The sequence below is a fragment of the Muscardinus avellanarius genome, assembly GCF_963383645.1.
Source record: "Muscardinus avellanarius genome assembly, chromosome: 6".
Lineage (NCBI taxonomy): Eukaryota > Metazoa > Chordata > Mammalia > Rodentia > Gliridae > Muscardinus > Muscardinus avellanarius.
Genome location: NC_137791.1, coordinates 75,234,407 through 75,256,103, shown reverse-complemented (window position 1 = coordinate 75,256,103; position 21,697 = coordinate 75,234,407). Strand labels below are relative to the sequence as shown.

The window sequence follows — 21,697 nt, the reverse complement described above, 5'->3', positions numbered from 1 at the left end:
CTGGGGGGCAGTGTCAGCTCCTATTGCCATATCAAACTAGATTGTGTCAATTATTTTTCCACAGATTTTGCCTGGGATATTGTAGAGCCCTTTCAGATTGGATTCTAGTTTTTGAACTGTCTTTTTCAGTTTGGTTTTGATTAATCACATCTGTTCTAACTATTTTGGTTTCTCCAGAAACATCTATAAGTCTTAGGTTGCCCTCCTCTTTCCCCCTCTTCATCAATCATACTCTCTCTTGTCGTTGTTCATTTTGTGTCTTTTCTCGGCAGATGGGGAGAGTTCCTTGAGTTTATATTTACTCCCTCCAGTTTTAATTTTAACTTGACAATTGTGCCTCAATTTTCTTTTAATTCTTCCTCATTTATCCTATCATTGGTGCATCCCAGTGTTGTTCTTTTTTATTGCTTCCTGTTTCTGTTTGATAAAAAGACCGCACATTCTTGCATCCTACTGAACTTACAAAATGTCTTTAAAACATTTCCATTTAGATCTGGTAGCAAATGGTGTTCAGAAGTCTGCTTTTTCTTTGACTCTTTGGAAGGTTGTTTTTTCTATTGATGAAGTTCAAGACATGCTACACCCAAATATGGCACCTTCACATATTGAATATTTTAAGCAAAAGGAATTTAGGAAACTGGCAGTATTGGGAAGGTTACTTTGACCTTTTGCCTACGCTTCTCTCCTGAAGCCAGTTATAAAACATGGAAGGATTCCCTGACCTTCCTCTGAAGCAGGTTCTAAGATCCTCATGTGAGAGGTGCCCTCCGTGTACCAAGAAATGTATCGTCCTTATCCTTGTAGACATAGAGAAGGATTTAAACTGGCCCTGTGACCTTTACCCCAATTTATTACCATTAGATCATACTATTTTCCAATTTTTATTTCTCCATGACTGTGTATTCTTCATATCTACTATAAAAATCACTCCAGTTTAATTGTTTCTTTGGGTTATTTCCTTATGAAGTTTCTTGTGTCTGGTAAAACTTTTGTTAAGTAAATTTGATTGCTTTTCTCATCTTTTGTTTTGTTAATCATATCTCAAGAGTCTTAGACACAAATCTGAAATAAGTAGGGCATGGTGAAATCTGGGCATGGCGTTCCATGCCTGTTATCTCAGTACTTGGGAGGCTGAGACAAGAGGATCACAGGTTGGAGACCATTCTCAGCAATTTAGAGAGACAATATTTCAAAATTAAAATAAATAAATAAATAAAAAGAGCTGGGGTGTAGCTCAGAGGTAAAATGTCCCTATGTTCAACCCCAAGTACAAAATAAACCCAACCAAATAAATAAAGAACAAGTAAAATGAGTAGAAGGGAACATATTTTTTTTTCCCTCCAATTCATTCTTTTGTGTTTCCCAAGAAGTTCCTTTCTATCCATAAAGTCTTGATCAAGAGAAATCTATCTATGGTCACTACTTTAAAAACTTCAAGGGAAAGTAGCCCGTCCTTGGACCATTCCTCTTCTTAGAGTTATAGCCACGTACTAGGAAATATGCATGTCTCTTCGTCCATAGGTCTGATAGGTTTTCACTCAATGTAGCTCTACTGCACCAAGATCTTTTCCTATTTCCACTGTGCAGACATCTTACATTTATTTATTTATTTATTTATTTATTTATTTATTTATTTATTTTTTTGCAGTACTGGGGATGGAACCCAGGGGCATTCTACCTCTGAGCCACACCCCCATCTCTATATTTTGGTTTTTTTATTTTTTGAAACAGGGTCTCACTGTGTTGCGAAGGCCTCGCTAAGTAGCTGAGGCTGTCTGCAAACTGTGATCCTCTGGTCTCCACCACCCAAATGCTGGGATTATGAGCGTGCACCACCATGCCTGGATGACATCTTACATGTAGAATGCATGAACCAAACAAACAAACAAACGAACGAACAACAACAACTACAAGAAACTATGATCTCCTGTCTGTATTGCCAAGAGCTCTTTCCATCTCTCACTGTGACTATGGTCACGTGGGGCACCCTCCTTCCCCCAGCTTTTTATTGCTTCCTCTTCCTCCTTCAACACCTGTATGTGTTTTGTTGTTATTGACAGTGTGGGCTCTGACGAGATAAAGAAAGACACTGGGAAAAGTGAAAAGTCAGGGCTGGCACTCTGACTGCCTCCAACAGCAGTGGCCACACAGGGAGGGATGAAGGCCACATTCTGTTTAGTCTAGAAAAATAGAATGTTAGGAGGAAATGATGGTCCCTATTTGCTCATTGGCTTGCTCAGCAAATGCATAATGTCTTATTGTCAGTGGAATTTGCTCAGCAATGGCAGGAGAAAGACAGTCCTACTTTTTGGTGGTCGAAGATTTTTTAAATCTCTTTCTATATCTTTAAAAGCACTGTGGTAGGAAGATATTTTGTCAAGAACCATTAGCTATAATATACTATAAATGTATCTATAATAAGTATTTTTATTTACAGAATATTGAAAATCATAATTGAATATATCCTTGCCGGTCCTACCCAAAATTGAAATGTCATTAATCATATTTTTAAATATAGAGATTTGCTGATTACTGAGGGTGCCATATTAGGTCTGGAGCAAACTTTTTCTGTAGAGGGCCAGATATTGAATATTTTCAGCTTTGTGTGACATATAGTATGAATAACTATTCAGTGCTACCATTGTAGCATGAAAATGGAAAATGTGTACATGAAGGGATGTGACTGTGTCCCAATAAAGATTCATTTACAAAAGTAGGTGTTGAGATAGATTTGGCCCTTAGTTTGTTGACCCCTACAGTAGGCTATACATTTTGGAGGGCAGATCTTTGTAGGCCAGAAAGAGGAGTCAAATGTATGATTGCCACAAATATGTACTGTTGAAAAGCCTTGACTGTAGTTGTGTCTCCTCCAGTTGGTTAAGATAGATTGATAGCAACTTTATGCCTCTTCAAAATTTTTAATCATGACACTCCTTTCTTGAAAATCTAACACTGTATAAGGCTTAGTCCGTTTTTGTTTGTTTGTTTGTTTGTTTGGTTTTTTGTTTTTTGTTTTTTGTTTTTTGTTGGTACTGGGGTTCCTGGAAGCCCTTCTACCTCCAACCTACGCTCCTAGACCTATTTTATACTTTTTATTTGGAAACAGGGTCTCTTAAGCCAGCATAGCTGGCTTTAAACCTGAGCAGCTGGCTTTAAACCTGCGCGATCCTCCTGACTCCGCCTTCCAAGCACGGGGATTACAAGCGTGCGCCACCACGCCTGGCGGCTTAGTCCATTTTTTACTGAAGTAAGTTACTGAATAAAGTATGACATCATATACACTTTTAATTTACTTTCTTATTGAAAATTCATTAAGTTGAAGAAATCTATCTGAAGTGAAGAAGAAATGCTCAGAGATTTTAGCACATATCCAATTTCCACATCCTCTATTCAGCATGAATGGTCATAATATTTCACAAATAGAATGATAAGCAAACAAGGTATCCTAAAACAACAGTCAAAAAAAGAAAAGATAATGAGCTGTTGGTTTAATTCCAGAAGTTCAGGCATTTGAAATAAATCCCTTTTAGGCAGTAATGCATGACTCCAACTGGTTACATACAACTGAGTTAAAGGAGTACTGAAGTATGACTGAAACTTTCCATGAAAAATCAAGGTTATGTGACCCCAGTCCATCCCAAGTTTATTGGCCTTCTTGTTCTTGCAAACTGAGTTCCAGAGTAACTATAATGGTAAAATCTCAGCTTCTGCCTCTCATAAGAAAAAGTGAAGATAACTGTTCTGGATGTACCTTCTACACAAGAGCCATGACTTCTCAGTCAATGAATTTTTTTCTCTTCCTTTCCCCCTACTTTTTTTTTTTTTTTTTTGGTGGTACTGGGGTTCCTGGAAACCCTTCTACCTCCGGGGTACACTCCCAGACCTATTTTATATTTTTATTTGGCAAGGCTGGCTTCGATCCAGCGCGATCCTCCTGTCTCCGCCTCCCAAGCACGGGGATTGCAAGCATGCGCCACCACGCCTGGCTCCCCCTATTTTTAATATGTCTACCTTCTTGCAACTGAAAATGGCTGTAGTGAAAAAATAACTAAGAAGCTGATTGTAGAATTAGTCAGGAGACTGTTGCCTTGAAAACTGCTTAGGGCACATGGTTTGATATTCTGGGGGTAGTGTTTGGGGTAAGAATATAGGGGTAGGGCTCTCAGGGTGGTTCTTTGGGCATTTAATTGCTGTCACTCACATTTCACTTACTGGCTTATTCTCAGGTTCCTAGAGGTATGACCAATTCGTCCTTATGTTAAAGATCTCCCTAATGCACACTAATAAATAGGTGGGTTCAAATAAAGATGCAAAAGAATAATGAAGTAGCCCTTCAAGGAAGGGATACCTTCCCTCTTGAGTTTCAAGGTGGCTCAGGAGGAGAATGAGTGTTCTTCAGAGTTGGTATGGTTGGTGTTTTGAGTTTCCTTCTTTCTAACCCTATGTCATTATCTGGTCAGCCATATAACCTCAGGCAATTTATACAATCTCTTTGATCTTTACTATTCTTATTTGTAAAGAAAGAAGAGGAACGTCTATTTCATAGGGTCATGTACAGCTCTTAGAATAGTGCCTGGCAAACATCGCATACGATTATTGTTCTTATTGTTTATGTTTATTTTTGTGTTTAGAGAGGCACAGGGCTTGAGGCATGTGCAAACTTCTCAAAGGGTCACGATGACCTTGGAAGTGGTGAAGCTTATTAGTGCCCCACGTAACTAATAATGTGCTAAATGAGAGGAAATCGATGTTGTAGATGCCTGAGGCACATGGCTGAGTTGGCTCTGAATGAAATTTTCCTACCGATGTGGGTTTTATTAATATCTCCTCTTGATGGATTGTTCCTTCTTTGGGTGTTAAGGATGAAACGGTGATCCGAGGCCCCGGACAGTGTTGCCCACAGTGCTCCACGGGATCCTGCTCTACAGCTGGCCGAGTGTACAAGGTAACCTTTGAGGTACCCTTGTAGGCGTTTGGACATTCGTACTCACACATAGCTCCCCCGCCTCCCAGCCACTGTACCTTCCCACTCTCATGTCTGACTCTTTGCCAGGATTAGTAACTCAGCACATAAACGGCTTTTTTCTTCTCTCCACAGAAAAAGTCTTTATGAAAAAAATTAAGTCAAAGGGGATTAGAAATATAAAGGAATGTGCTGGCAAGCAGTCCTTGGTTCATGAACCTTGGTGAACTTAGTGTTCACACATCTTGGAGAGAAAAAAGGGCAACTATCATCGCTTACCATCAGTTTGCACTGAGCTTTGAAGCTCGGGAACGTCTGTCTAGTTTGGTTGGATTTGTGCACTCACTAATATTTAAAGACAACCCCCCCACCACCTTCCAGTTGAAGGAACATGAGAGTAGTAGGGGGAAGAGCAGAGGGAAGCAAGAGGTGGGTGATGGCAGAAACTGCCAACTGGAACCTCTAGACAACTGTGCGTAACACACAGTGTGCACCAAATAAAGCTGAATTCGACTAAGTCACTGAATGGATGCCTATTTTGCTTTAGGAGTGGCCAGCTAAACCAAAAGAACATTACATTATTCTAAATCAAAGAACATACAAAAAATAAGACCAACTTTTCCCTCACTTGCCGGCCACTCTAAGGAAGACTAAAGAGAAACTGAGATTATGGCTCCCAACAGAGACACTGGAACTAAGTCATAGGGGAGTCTCACAAATTCTAGTTGGGTCACTTGAACTCTGAATGAAGGTAACTACTTGGGAAAGGACTTTTCTATGTGCTAAATATATACTCTCAGACATAGTCATACATGTGGCTCGAATGATATTTTTATTGGACAGGATTGCACTAGGCTAACTTTTGGAAGAGACTGACTGTTGTGATGTTTTTGGCTAATGTCTATGTCCTAGTTGCTGGGGAAACTGAGAAAAGGGTATGTGGTAGTGAGAGTGGGGTCCCCTGACAAACTAAAAGACCTAAAGAGTGTCCATCGAGTTGCCCACCAGCAAGACCTTCTGATTTATGTTCCCAAGACCTCTATGTGCTTGACACAGAGCCGGCCCTCAACATTTCTGACGTGTTTAGTCAAATGAAAACCCATCCAAAGTCCCCTCTGGACATTTACTGACTTCTTTTTCTTAGAGGCCACTCTTACCTATATCAGTTCTCAGGAGTACATTCAATGTGGCTCTGATAGAAATGCCTAATAAGCCAGACATGGTGGTACACACCTGTAATCCCAGTACTTGGGAAATGGAGACAGAAAGATCACAGGTTTGAGGCCAGCCTCAGGAACTTAGTGAGACCCTCAACAATTGTAAAAGAACTTGTTTCAAAAAAAGGGGAGGGTGCTAGGGTATAGCTTGGAGGTAGAGCACCTCTGGGTTATTCTCAGTACCAAAATAATAATAATAATAATAATAATAATAATAATAATAGTAATAATAATAATAGTAATAATAATAATAATAATAAACAATAAGGAACTGGTATTGCACATATCAATGTTTTCATTTAAGGTGCTTGGCATTTGATGTTCTACTTTCCATTTTCCTTTCCTTACGCAGCACGGTGAGCAGTGGACTGAAGACGCCTGCACCACATGCACATGTGACCAGGGCAAGGTCAGATGTCATAAGCAGGCCTGCCCTCCGCTAAGATGCCAGAAGGTATTTGCGAATGTGTAGCTTGATTTCTCCACTTGTTTCTGAAATCAGAAATGCATTTCTCAGCCCAGTGTGTCCTATGAGGGAATCGGAAGTTTGAGCATGTGCAGAATGTTATATGAAGATGTGAAAGGTCATTTCCTGGGGAGGAGGTCTGAGGAGGAGGGGGACACGCCTCTCCCAGGTCAGGTACCGAGCTGTGATGTGCATGCCTGTTTTCAGTCCTCTGCCCATGTTGGCTCTGAGGTTTTCACCGTGTCCCGGGGACTGTCCCTCCCCACCATTCTCTCTTTCTGCAGGGTCAGAGCAGGACACGACTTCATGGGCGCTGCTGTGAGGAGTGTGTGGCTCCAGCCGGCAGCTGCTCATCTGACGGGGTTGTGCGGTACCAGGATGAACTGTGGAAAGGCTCGGCTTGTGAGTTCTGCCTGTGTGACCGGGGCCAAGTGACCTGCCAGACCGGAGAGTGTGCCAAGGTGGAGTGTGCCATGGTGAGCACAGAGGCATTTCCATTGGACTGCAGCAGCTCCTACTGAGGGGGCGGGTGGACCTGGGCCTGGTCCTACTTCTTGGCAGAAGAGGGGACAGCTAAGTTGATGCTCATGTTTCAAAGGGCCTTTTTAACATGAAGATTCTGTGCTGTAAAGTGAATGTCACTATTTGTGCAGACCAGCTTGGAACTGCCCCCAGGAGCTTTTAGGTCTCAGTGCATCTGGTCAGGTTGGAAGCCCTGAGCTGGGGATGTCAAAGGGAAGGGCATGACATGGAACATGGGACCCCACAGCCAGTGGCCTGCCCAGCTCTCTATACATGTGGGACCAGGGTCCACAGGTGCACCAGGGCTGGGCTTCTGCTGCATTGTTAGAAAGGAGAGCCAACGCCTGGGAATTGTTCCTATAAATCAGAAAAGAAAATAAAATGTTTTTTTTTTTCCAAAACAGAGCAAGGGGGGCCTCCTAAATAATGAACACTGTTGACATCTATCTGCACAATTTCTAGAAGCTTCTAACAAAGCAGCATCTGTTTGGGCTATGGATATATATTTTAGGGAAATTATTATTTTTTTCCCTTTGAACTTCATTTTGACCCATGGCAACACAAATTCCTTTCAAAGTTGTCTCTTTCTCCCTGACAGCTCCCATCCGTCCCGCCAGTTTCCCTCGGGGTTTGCGAACTTGAGCCGATGAGGGGAAATGGGAAAGATCTGAGGGAGGGCATCTTCCCTTCTAGTTCTCCTCCCTTCTGCAGCTCCTCTTAGAGCTGGGCCTGAGGAGCAGCAACCCTTCAAACGAGGCTATCATTGACAGCGTGATTTCCCCCCCGCCCCCCCCCCAATTCTAGGTCTTGGCAAAACTGAAACATTTATGGAAAGAGGTCTTGCTTTTTTTTTTTTTTTTTTTGCAGATTTACTACCCCCCCCTCCCCGCCGCACACACACCTTTTCATTTCTTTTTCTTTCTTTATGTTAGAGTAGTCAGAATGGTTGGACAAAGATGAGAAGAAACATAATTGGGGCCTTTTATGCAGACTTAGGCAGAGGTTTTTTTTTTTTTCCTCCTCAGAAGGCCACTTGGAGGGTACATAGTATTTTCTGAGGTTTTAATTATTTGTTTAATATTTAAAAATTTATGGAAAATGGGGAAAGGTGATCTTGGCATGGTGTATCTTTTAACCACCTGCTTTCAGATCAGATCTAAATAGAGTCTCACAGATGATTTAATTCACTGTCATGAATTGGATTGACCTGTTAATAATTAATGTATTAATTGATGTGTTAATGCACGTCCAAGTGTCTTCTTGTTTGCTCTTGAGGGACATGGGGAGCAACTGCGGGGCAGTGGAGAGGGCCTCGGTACCTCAGGGTTCCTCAAGTTACCCCATAGCCTTCTTCATCCCTTTTCCCTACCCGCCCCCCACCACCATCTTTTCTTTTATGGACGGGGGAGTTCTAATGTCTGTAGCCTATTTCTCCAGATCTTTACTCAAAGAAGTTGCTTTTTCCCAGATGACCTCCCATCTCCTTGAATTTCATTCAAATTAATAGACTCTAAACTGGAAACACAACCAGAAGTGAAGCTTTAATCAAATTGAATCTTAGTGAAGAATACCCCTTAGCCTTCTAGATCAACCAGAATTTTGTAAATAGCTCTGGTTATGTGCCTGGCAGGAGCCTGGATATACTAGCTTCCTAAGTCCTGGTTAGTGTGTATATCCCTGGTGATGAAAAGATGAATGAGACACAGTCTAACCTCGAGTTCCCAGGCTGTGGGGGAAGTCCAGTATGGAAATAGACTGTTAAATATGGTGGGACCAAGGATAATGGAACTGTGACTTACATACATTAGGAGTTCAAGGAGGAAACCACCATCCTGCAGAGGAGCAGTGAACTAGTGATATTTTTATCCAGTCCTACCTCACTTTCTGCTTCCTTCTCTAACATACCAAGGTCGCCAGGCGTGGTTCTGCACACTTATAATCCCCGTGCTTGGGAGGCAGAGACAGGAAGATCACGCAGGTTCAAAGCCAGCCGCGCTGGCTTAAGAGACCCTGTTTCCAAAAATACAAAAGTATAAAATAGGTCTGGGAGTGTAGCCTGGAGGTAGAAGGGCTTCCAGGAACCCCAGTACCACCACCAAAAAACAAAAAACAAAAAAACCCAAGGTCATTTGATTTCTAGTCTTGGAGGCAAGGGATGGATTAAGTGTTAGTATGGGTTTATCTGCAAAAACATGCAGAGATTAGCCAGGTGTGGTGGTGCATGCTTGTAATCCTAGTACTTGGGAGGCTGGCTGAGACTGGCAGATCGAGGTTCACAGCCAGCCTCATCTACTTAGTGCGGCCCTCTACAATTTAGTGAGAACTTTTTCAAAGAAAAAAAAAAAAAGGATAAAAAAATTGGGCTGTGGGTGGACCTCAGAGGGAGAATGCCCCAGGATTCAATCCCCAGCATCACAAAAACAAACATACAAGCAAAAAACATGAGGAGAAGCAAGGTTCTAGAGGAGGCGCTATTATGCAGCATCACCATTGCCCTCAGGACCACAGTGACTCTCAGTAGCAACTTTCTGAATTGCACTGAAATCAGCTTATGCAGCTGGTTGTGATGGTCTACACTTGTAATCCCAGTACTCAGGAGGCTGAGAAAGGAGGCTCGCAGGTTCAAAGTCAGCCTCAGCAATTTAGTGAGGCTGTCAAAAACTTAGTGAGACCCTGTTTCCAAATAAAAAATACAGCTGGGAGTGTAGCTCAGAGGTAGAATGCCCCTGAGTTCAATCCCCAGCACCCTCTCCCCAACCCCCCCAAAAAAGAAACCAATGTATACTATACTTTTGTTAAAAAAAGAAGAAAAAAGAAAATGGCATGACCCTTGTCTTTGATATGTCTAATCAAATTTTAGACATCAAAACATAAATAAATCTATGATAGAATAGCATGATATGATGAATTTCATTTTTCTATATTTTATAATTTCTTTGAACATAAATTTAGATGAAATGAAACTGCATATATATATATTATATATATATATATATATATATATATATATATATATATATTTTTTTTTTTTTAATAAAAAGGACCTAGCATTCACATTTAGGGCCTGATGTGCTGGGGAGAATGAAGCTTGTAGCAAAATTCAAGGAAGAAGGCAGGTATGCATAAATGTGAGGCCTCTCTCTTTTCCCTAGTGAGTAACAATTCCCTCAAAATAATGTTTTCTTTCCTAGTGTGCAAGCTGAGTGGAATCACAGAGGGTTTGGTCTGACGGATGTAGGTATGATCCGGGGGGTGAGGAGTAGCAGCTTTCATCTGGCCCAGGCAGGAAAGCCCTATTTCAAAAGAAAACAATGTTTTGTTTCATAAAGCAACTCTGTTCAAAGCGAAAGTCAAAAATTAATTGGAGCCAGTTCCCAACTACAGTGTACTGATGTGGTCTGGGGCATCCAGGCTTCTCTATAAATAGAAATCTATTTAGAACCTTCTACCTCACCAAAACTGAATCCTTGTTCCCCAACAGTGGGGCCCTTTGGTATTTACAGTAGCGTCTGGAGGCTCAGAACAGTCTGTCTGTACTGTAGTGGGCACTCCAGAGTTTCTCAGGCGTTTTGTTTTTAATAGGTCTACACATGCTCTGTCTTGTTTCCAAATATTGTTTTAAGCAACTGAGATTACATGCATATAAACTCTTTCTATGCTTTGAAAACAAATTCCAAGCCATTTCTGAGTGATGCCTTCGATGCCATCTGATTCTTCACATTTCTGCAAAACAATTTATATGCAAATATGTTCCATCCCTGGAGTGCCCACTGCTCTCTGCTGGCCTCTGATAGGCATGAAAATTTGATGGACAGTAGTCTATATGAATCCCTACTTTTGAAATAACTTTATAGGAATTGTAAAAAATATAAACATCATTCATGTATTTTGTTTTATCTTAGAAGATATATATATATCTTATATATTCCTTCTTTAAAACAATACGCATCCATTCTGGAAATTTTTGAAGACTCAAGAAAAGTAGAAAAGAGACTTACAAATACATCCCATGCTACAACCCAAAGAAAACCAAATGCTTTTACCTTTTATTTGTCTTTATTACAGCATTTAGATATCATTTAAATATCAGTACAGTGACATGGCAGTTTAAATAGCAGTACAGTACAGTTCTAAGATATCATTTTGATTATTCTGTTTCTATGGTTTTCATTTAGTATTTTTGCAATTTTAAATATAATTAAGAACCCAAATTAAATATAACATATTTATAGATACACTATCATTTTTAAGAAAGTAGATGTATCTTTAGAAAGCAAAAGGCTTTAAAGGATTCTTTACCCTATAAGTATTAGACATTAGTCTTCGTATGAAAAATCTACAGTGTTTGTATTTTAACAGTGGATTCCCTGGAAGGGTAGGGCTATAGAGGAATTATACTTAAACTATAGAATTTAGAATTATTTAAATTTTTACTAGCAAACTTTTATTATTTTGTAATAAAAGGCAACAATTTTATAATTGTTGACAATGCAAAATTAAAGAGATAAGACTTTGTAAGTCAAACATCCACTCTCCAAGTGTGGCATTTCTTTTCTTACTCATATACATGAGTATGGGAAAAGTGTATATACCTACATATACTTCTTTTTTGGGGGGGTGGCAAGGATTAGACCCAAGAGGATTCGATCTTAAAGCTATATCCCCTCCCCCACTCTTTTTATTTTTTGAAATAGTGTCTCATTAGTTGCTGGACTGGTCTCAAACTTGTGATCCTTCTGTTTCTGCCTCCCAAGTACAGCCCACCAAGCCTGGCTTCCTCTTATAACTTTAAAAAATTATGTGAGCTGGCTAACAGCACAAGTTTCCAAATACTGAATCAAAATTAGCTTTCTACTGTTTAATTTATATCTGACACTATTTTTCTGTGTAAAGAAGGCATCTGATTTTGCATTCAAGGAAATATGTTCGTTTGATTTGCATGCCGTTAATGAAACCAAAGTCTTAAGTTCTAACCTTGTATGCTGAAGACAATGTGATCCTTTTCTGAAGCTCATCTTTCCAAGACTGAAACATGAACCTTGGAGACTCTTCTTATTCACATGAGCTCCTGGTCATGAGGAGGCAATTCTGGGGAATGAGAGCCTCCTGTTGTCTGCATGGGAGAGGAGAGCCCTGGGAGGGGGCTGTCAGGAGAACTCCCAGCGGATGAAGCCCTGGGTAGAAGAAGTCAGCAGTAGGTTGAAGCTCTGGCCGCGCCGTGATGGTTTCTAATTCCAGTCGTTCCTCGGCTGCTCTGCAATTTAGCACTGCTACCTGGAGATGTTAATTTAATATGTGCCACTGCAAATCTTATTTCTTCAGGGTGAAGAATTAATTCACTTAGATGGAAAATGCTGTCCTGAATGTGTTTCAAGGAATGGCTACTGTGTTTATGAAGAAAAGGCAGGATTCGTGAGTATCAGGTTTATAACCGGAGACAACAGAAATGAAGACCTTACAACTAATTAAATCAGGGGACCTTCATGGCCTTCTAGTTTCTTTTACCCATTCATTTGTTCAGCAGATGGTGTGCACCTACTGTGTACCAGGAACTGGAGATACAAAATGAATGCATTCAGCATAATCCACAAGAGTCCCTACTCTTGTGGTACTTTCTAGTGTGGGGGCACAGAGCACACACAGACACAGATACACACACACACACACACACACACACACACACACACACACCACCACCACCACCACCACCACCACCACCACCACCACCACCACTACAGGTACTTTTGAACTCTACCTAAAAGAACAAAGCAGTTATGTAAAGAGGATTAAGTGAGGGACCATTTACTTTTACATAAGATGAATGAGAAGGTCCTTTTCCTTTTCATGCAGAGAAATTTGACTAAAACCTAAAGGAAGTGAAGGACTGGGCCACATGGATATCCAGGGATAACAAACCAGGAAGAAGGATCAGCAAGTCCAGAGGCCCAGGGCAAAAGTATAGTTGGCCTGTTTAAGAAAGAGCAAGAAAGAAGGGTGTGGTGGCACACACCTGGAATATCATTACTTGGGAGACTGGGACAGGAGGATTGCGGGTTTGAGGACAGGCTCAGCAACAGAGTGAGACCCTGTTTCAAAATAAAAAATAAAATAAAATAGGTCTGGGGGTATAGCTCAAAGGAAGAAAGCCCCTGGGTCAATCCCCAGTGCCAAAACAAACAAACAAACACACAAACAAACAAACAAAGAAACATAAGGGAAGTGAATGAGGGAGGAGGGAATGGGAGATAAAGCTTACCAAGCAGCCTGGAAGCAAGCCAGGCATTTTACCCTGATGCAGATGGGACCGCTGGGGAGCCTGGAGCTGAGCAGTGCTGTGACCTGATGCAGAAATTGTCCCTATGAAGCCAGGGAGGTGGCGCAGGCTTGTAATCCCAGGACTTGGGAGGCGGAGACAGGAGGATCTGTGTTCACGGACAGCCTCAGCTACTTAGTGAGGCTCTCCACAATTTAGTGAGACCTTTAGTTTCTCCACAACTTAGTTTCAAAATAACAAAAAAATCAGGCTGGGGGTATAGCTCAGAGGTAGAATGTCCCTGGATTCAATCCTCAACACCACACACACACACACACACACACACACACACACGCACACGAAAAGAAAGTGTCCCAGTGGTTGCTACATAGGCGAGGAGACCAAAGGGGACAAGATTGGAGTGAAATGAGGAGACTGCTGCAGTAATCTGGTGCAAGGTAGTGGTGGCTTGTTCTAGGGAGGGAGGCTGAGGGTGGTGAAAGTGATCAGGCTCCAGATTTATTTTGCAGATAGAAGTGACAAGATTTTGATGGATTGGCCGTGTGGCGAAACTCCATTTGCTAAAGTGTTATTTTGCCCCATGTCTGTACTTGTTTATTGTATTACACCAAAGAAATCATAATCTCTGCACATCTGACCTACTTTTGATTTCCATATTTCCCATGAGGAATTTTGAAATGTTGACAGATTCATACAATTTTTAGAAACATGCCATTTGATTATAAGTACAATGATTTCGTTGACCCATCAGAATAGGATTGCGTGCTTTGACTGGTGGACTGACTTGGGTAGACCACATCTGTCGACCTGCCAATGTTGCTGTATTTTCTGAGGAGGAGTACTGAGAAGACAATCAGCACAGGCCGTAGGTTCAAATCCCTCCTTGGCCACATTCTAACTGTTCTCCTCAGTAAACTGCTTGGTCCTTACCATAAGGTAGGGATAACAGTAGTACCTGCTGCGTGTGACTGTTGAGCTGGTTTATGTAAAGTACGAAAAACTGTCTGGCACATTTTTCAAAGCTAAAACAGTGATGTTATTTTTATTATATTGCTATCATACAACAGTTCTCATAACTTAGTTTACATTTTTATAGTTTCATTGGTGAACTGTAATTATACATCTTAGATTCAAAGTGATACCAACACACATGCACATAGCACTTAGTGTGCTTCCTTCTGCATCCCACCTTCTGTCCCGCCCTCGGTACAGTCTTGGTGTCCATCAACAGATGAAAGGATAAAGAAAATGTGGTATATACACTCAATGAAATTTTACTCAGACATGAAAAACAAAATATGACCTTTGCAGGAAATAAAATGAAACTAGAGAGTTTTGGATAAGTGAAATTAGCCAGCCATCCTGATATTTTAAGAATTTAGGAGATTAAAGGTTCCCTGTAAGTGTTGAATTTGCATTTTCTCAATCGTTTTATCGATTTTCCCACCCATTTTTGGAATGAAATTATACCCAGTGGAAGTTTTTTAAAAGCCAAGTAGTTGGAAATGAGTGCAAACCTCTGTAATACTATGGTGCCGCACAAAATTCAAGGATTTGCCCTTACAGATTTAGATTCCTTGCCCATGAAGCTGGTTACATTGAAGGGGATTGGAGCCAACTGCTGAAGCAGGCAGAGAATGAGGCTAAAACATATTCCTGGGCATGTTCTTTCTACTGCATGTTAGTGTGCCCTCATTGGTTTTGATATAAATTTTATTTTATTTGTTTGTTTGTTTGTTTGTTTGTTTGTTTTGGTGGTACTGGGGATGGAACCCTTTCTACCTCCGGGCTACACTCCTAGACCTATTTTATATTTTTTTATTTGGAAACAGGATCTCTTAAGCCATAGAGGCTGGCTTTGAACCTGCGCGATCCTCGTGTCTACACCTCCCAAGCACACGGATTACAAGCATGCGCCACCACACCCAGCAAGATTTTATTCGTATTAAAACAAGGGAATGAAGTTGCACATTACTTGGGGGGAAATGGATGACTCCTAATGAAAAAATAAATGAATCAACCAAATGGTGTTTTCAGTGGGATGATAAATGCATTTCTTTGTTTCTAGGTGTTCTCAAATGCAAGTGGAATTAAACATATTCCAGTAAGTATAGATTTTCAACTTGTACATAGATCATTATGTAATGGGTTTGAGTAATGATCTGTGTGAATTAACATAGGGAAACTTGGTGTCTGAGTATTTTTGACAGCCATGTTTGATTGCATCGTGGTCGGGAATAAATGATTTCAATGATAACTAAGACTTTCATTCATTGCACTTTTGCTCCTTTCTGTAGCTTATTTTTTTCCCCTATGACTGGTAGTTAATATTTCTGTAAAGACTAGTTCCTACAGATATCTTTCCCTTTCTTGTAATTATTTTCTCCTTCTGGTTTTTTAATGGCCTAGAAAACTCAGTTTGACTGTCAGCGTGCTGTGAAGTATTGAAGAATGCACTTTTTGGGGTTATGAAGCGTTTGCTTTCCAGTAGTACTGAGTGCTCTGTCCTTCTAGGATGTTTCTAGGACAGTGCTGTAAATCATCTTTTAAAAAGGAAACTGCACACTTGCTTATTCACATTATGATTATCGTGTTGGATGTTAAGAAATAAGGGCCCAAGAACCCAGGCTACCTTTCAAGGGTCAAGGGGGTTGTGAGCAGAAGGGACTTGCTCTTAGAATCACTTTGACTTCTCCGTCAAACTATTCATGTTTATCACCATACTTTGCTTTACAAAAGAAACATGTTAGTGTGAGAAAGCTCAGGGCACATTTATAGCCTGCAGAAATGGGCCCTCCAAAGCTTTAATTTTAAGAATACAATGACTTGCCTGTTCCTTACTCTAGTAACTGTAAGGAAATACAGCATTTAAACCAAGCTTCCCACTGTTATTATAAAGATTTAATTTAATGTGCCTATTAATCACCAGGTACACTGTAATCCCCCTGGTGTGTGTGTGTGTGTGTGTGTGTGTGTGTGTGTGTGTGTGTGCGTGCGTGTGTGTGTGTGTGTGGTGTAATAGTTTGGGGAACTGGTTTGCCATCTTCCTTCCATATTCTGGCAGCCCTAGGGTACTTTCACAGTTTACCTCTGACTGTGCCTGAAATAATTTCAGGATGCCCTATGTGAAAAGCAACCCATTATAAACAAAGGAGAAACTCTGCCCTTCTCCATTCAGGTCACGTCTGGGGTTGGGCCATTCTAGAGCCTGACAGGGCAGGTGCAGCGTAGCCTTCACTTGGTTCTTATGGAAGTTCTAAGTTCTTCACCACCAGACTCTTCTGAGTTGCAGCATGAATGACATTATCATGCTTTACTGTTTCCTGCAGGAGGGAGAGAAGTGGGAAGACGGTCCCTGTAAGGTGTGTGAGTGCCGGGGGGCTCAGGTCACTTGCTTCGAGCCCTCCTGCCCACCATGTCCAGTGGCCACCCTAGCCCGGGTGGCAAAGGGACAGTGCTGTCCAGACTGCATATCAGGTGGGTTTGTGTCCCATTTATTTCTACTCAGATGATAGAAATTTTAGGGAAATTCTTCTTCCTCTTCACATACACACTTCTTTTTTTTCAGTTGGGCTTTGTTTCTTAATTTTGGGAGAGTTTGTTTCTTTCTTTTTTTTTTTCTTTTTTTTTGGTGGTACTGGGGTTCCTGGAAACCCTTCTAACTCCGGGCTACCTATTTTTACTCCCAGACCTATTTTATATATATATATATATATTTTTTTTTTTTTTTTTATTTGGAAACAGGGTCTCTTAAGCCAGTGAGGCTGGCTTAATACCTGTGCGATCCTCCTGTCTCTGCCTCCCAAGCGTGGGGATTACAAGAGTGCGCCACCACGCCTGGCTGTTTCCTAATTTTTATAACAAATTATTCTAATTCATCTTCATCTATATAATTACCAAATTCAACCTATTATGAGTATGTGACCATAGATAAGTCACTGACCTTTTCTAAGTCTCAATTTTCTTTTCTTGATAAAGTGTGCCTTACCTATCTTGTAAAATTTTTGTGAAAATTAAATAACATAATGTTTGTAAACTTGTGAAGGCAAATCTGTCTTCTGTTGTTGGAAATATAAGAACGATTACACAAAGTTTGTTTTGAGCATTCTTTGTTTTTGTTTCTGTTTTTTTGTTTGTTTTTAAAGCAAGTTATGAAACAGATGGTTCCTTTTGGAGTTCTCAAATGGGGTTTTAAAGTTTAAAGACTCATTAATTTCTTCCAAAAGAAAATTTTATCTACTTGTTCTGCTGTTCTGCTTTCGAATCACCTGGGGTCGAATTAGTTCCAGTTAATAATTGTTGGCAAGCAGTGGGGCTGCACTGGCTGAGCAGTAATTTGCCTATAAGCTCAGTCTCTCTTAGAGAAATGGCATTTTTTCCATTCATATCTCATAATTAATTGCTTTCATCCATGGGCCGCACTTTTTCATGTTGGCAGTTGCTCTTACGGCATTTACCTTATTTTGGCTAATCACAGTGTTTTACTGAAGAGTTTATCAAGAGAACAAGCAAAGCAACTTTATGGTTTAATTAGGTTAACTTTGCCAAAGTGGCTCTCTGGGCTTTCTAAGACAAATATTTAGCATATTATGATGTTCTGTACATTGAAAATCAGTTCTTTACAGCATCAGAACCTGAAAAACAGTCCTTTGCTGACAATTACCACTGAGGTCAGCCATAATCCCAATTACTGATCATGAGATTTAAGCTTTTAGAAAAACAGAGAGGTAACTGGCTATCTTTTTTCAAGGAAATAATTCATTTTAAATATTGTAAGCTTCCTGTCTGACCTAAAGCTTAGGAAGAACACCTAGGATATAAAAAATGGTTGTTCTCTTTAACTCACATATTATGGAGGTGGTTGTTCCTGTTTCTAGAGTCAGTCCAGCAGGCAGAAACATGAATGAGTCTGGTCTTCTAGCACCTTCATGTGAAGCTGTGGGAGACAGTGATGGCATTTCAGACAAGCAGAGGTTCCTCAGAATCTTGCACCGAAATTCATTTTCACTATTTAGAGGCCTTTTTTTTGTGCCCCTTACATATATTTTGTATCTATATCTTTTTTGCACTCTATAGTTTCTTGTCCTTCTTATTCTATATCACCTATTTCCTGTGGGTTCTTTCTCTGAATGGTATGAAAATCTCTTCCTGTCTTTGTCCCTGACTGCAGTTCACTGCCATCCAGACTGCCTGACCTGCTCTCATGCTCCAGACCACTGCGACCTCTGCCAGGATCCCGCAAAGCTGCTGCAGAACGGGCGGTGTGTGCACAGCTGCGGTCTGGGATTCTACCAAGCTGGCAGTCTCTGCTTAGGTAAGGTCCCAATTACGTGTGGTGGTATTGTGTCCTAGGTAGAGAGACTCCTCACAGGTTGCTATTGTCTGGGAAGAGGTAAAAAATGTCGGAAATCCAGCCAGGTGTGGTGGCACATGTTTGTAATCCCAGCATTCGGGAGGCTGAGACAGGGGGATCGTGGTTCTCAGACAGCCTCAGCTACTTAGTGAGGTCCTTTGCAACTCAGTAAGACCCTTTTTTCAAATAATAAAGAATAAAGAATAGGGCTAGGGGTGTGGGTCAGAGGTAGAATGCTCCTGGGTTCTATCCCCAGTAACACACACACACACACACACACACACACACACACACACACGAAAGAATGTAAGAAATCTACGTGGAAGGTGGATTGGATTGAGGTGAATTTCAGAATTCTTGTGCATCTGAGGAGATCTTATCTGGGAGAGTTTGGCTTAGTTGATGTTATATCTTATCTTTTTCATTTCGAAATCTTATCACATTTTTCCCTCTTCTCTCTGATTTGTGAAGCTAGTAATACATTTAAGAGTGTGTAAGTTCACACTCTTAAGTTCACTGTGACTGCTTAACCTCTCTGTTCCCTCAGTAAAGTGGAGATAATCCTAGAACCTTTTCCAGAAAGTTGTGGTGAAGATGAAGCGTGTCAGTTCTGTTAAGCACCTAGAACAATGTCTAGGTTAGACAGGTCTCAATAAAGGCTAGCTACTTTCATTATTATTTTTGGAATTATTCACTTTTCCTACCTTCTCTCCTGACTTATAGTTGTCAACCTTTTTGAAAGTTATTTATATTTCTGCTGTAGGGTATGGAGGAAAAAGGACGAGGAATATTCTAGCAAAAAGATTGAGTGACAGATATTGGAGGCTTTTCAATAAAAAGAAAGGATCACAAATTTCTGAGCTAAAATGCTTGGCTTCAGATGCCAATGTCATGTGGCCTTGGGAAAGTTACTTAACCTCCCTGAGCTCAGTCCTCACCTATAAAACTGGAATTAATAATCATAGGGTTGAGTGAGCGTGAAGGCACCCATTCCTGCAAAGCTCTTGCACAGTGACATGAGCTGTATGCTATGAAGGTGTTGGCTGTACAATGATGCTCCGGCCTGTCATTTTCTCTGTGGGCCCAGAGCCTCTGGATGGGGCTGTGTAGGGGTCAGCACCGGGTGGTGCCTTTGAGCTAATCAGATGTCGCCTTTTTCTCTCTCCACCCCTACCTGGAGCCAGCCTGCCAGCCTCAGTGCTCCACATGCACCAGCGGGCTGGAGTGCACGTCCTGCCAGCCTCCCCTGCTCATGCGGCAAGGGCAGTGTGTGTCCACCTGTGGGGACGGCTTCTACCAAGACCGCCACTCCTGTGCAGGTAATCACTGGCGGGACCCCAGCCTAGCAGGCCCCAGAGAAAGCTGCCACCTCACCACTCACCAAGAGGTCTGGGGCTACCTAAGATGAAAGCAGTTTTCAAATAGGAGAAGCGCTATGAATTGGATATGATCTGTCTCCAAAGGCTCATGTGCTGGAAGTTGGTTTATAGTGTGGCAGTATTCAAGTTTTTAGTGGTGGGCCTAGTGGAAGATCGTTAAGGCATGGTGTCTCTGTCCTCATGAATGGATTAATGCCATCTCTCTGGAGGTATAGCCCTGGTAGACTAATCACTCCCATGAGAGCGGGAGGTTATAAGGCAAGACCATACTACAATCTTAACCTCTTCTGCAAGTGGCCAGTCCTATTTCTGCTTCTTCACCAAGTTGTGATTCAGGTAGGGGCTCCTCACCAGGTTGCTAGTACAACCTGGGACCCTCTAGCCAATAGGCACATGAGCCAAATAAACCCTTTTACTTAATAAGTCATCTGGCCTTAGGTATTTTGTTATAGCAACTAATTATACTAAGAAGAAACTGACTAAGATATATCTGATTGGGTGAAGAAAAACAGTGGATGAGAAAGATGACACATACTATTTTTATGATCTTATTAGGCTAAATTAGTATCTATATATTTAGTAGGTTAATATGCCTGCTTTTGTTCAATAAGATCTAGTTAAAATTATTTTATATATATTTAGCTTTTATTAGTGCCTTGTATTATACATTACAGTACGATTCAAAGTGATACAAATATGCATGCAAACATCACTTGGTGTATTTCCTTTCCCATTCCATCCCGATCCCTCATCTCCCTCTTTGTACATGTGAGTAAGCTTGGTAGCGATACTTTCATATACTGCTATTGCATTATTTGAACCACTGTCTTCAGTATTTTTTCTCCCTCATTTCTCCCATCCTGTTGCACTATTCTACTAGTTTTTATCTGAAGTCCCTTATGTTTTCTATTTTTAATCTTCTGCATATGAAAGAAAACATACAATCTTTGACTAATATTCCATCTTGGAGGTGGAATTCATCACAATATAATTTTTTCAAGGTAATGGAGATTGAACTCAGAGGTGTTCTACCTCTGAACTATGTGTCCAGCCTCCTTTTAAAATTTTTTACTTTGAAACAGGGTCTTTCTGAGTTGCTAAGAGTATCACTAAGTTGCTGAGGCTATTCTTGAACCTGTGATTCTCTTGTTTCAGACCCCCCAAGTACTGAGATTACAGGTGTGCCACACCCTACCACAACCAGCTGGTCATAATAAAAGTTAATTTGTTTATATTGAAGAACTTTTCAAATGTGATTATGATCGTGAGTGTAAGTAAAAAAAAGCAAATGGATAAAGAAGTTTTTAAATAAGAAATGGGAAAAGAGGGCAGTGGGAAAAACTCAAAGACAAAGGACAGAAAGAGACATCTCAAGGAAGACCGGTAATTAAGATGTGCCCAGACTCTTAGGCCAGGTATTTGTGGCAGGTACCTCTGAAAAGGCGATGAGCCAGGGCAGGGTCTTGGCTGCCATGCTGTGGTAGCTGCTCTTTGCAGCTGAGGAGGAGGAGGGTGGGTCTCTG

At 41.0% G+C, this 21,697-nt stretch overlaps 1 protein-coding gene across 1 annotated transcript in view; it reads left to right on the top strand.

The window, feature by feature from the left end:
• The window catches only part of FRAS1 (Fraser extracellular matrix complex subunit 1), a gene marked incomplete at its 3' end in the record, with an annotated part of 480,497 nt that overhangs the window by 207,718 nt on the left and 251,082 nt on the right, over positions 1 to 21,697 (top strand). The window contains exons 7-14 of the mRNA XM_080697854.1: positions 4,862 to 4,945; positions 6,533 to 6,634; positions 6,931 to 7,122; positions 12,491 to 12,580; positions 15,511 to 15,546; positions 16,772 to 16,919; positions 18,613 to 18,756; positions 19,980 to 20,114. Of these exons, the coding sequence (XP_080553980.1) occupies positions 4,862 to 4,945; positions 6,533 to 6,634; positions 6,931 to 7,122; positions 12,491 to 12,580; positions 15,511 to 15,546; positions 16,772 to 16,919; positions 18,613 to 18,756; positions 19,980 to 20,114 (931 nt within the window). The remainder of the gene's footprint in view (positions 1 to 4,861; positions 4,946 to 6,532; positions 6,635 to 6,930; positions 7,123 to 12,490; positions 12,581 to 15,510; positions 15,547 to 16,771; positions 16,920 to 18,612; positions 18,757 to 19,979; positions 20,115 to 21,697) is intronic.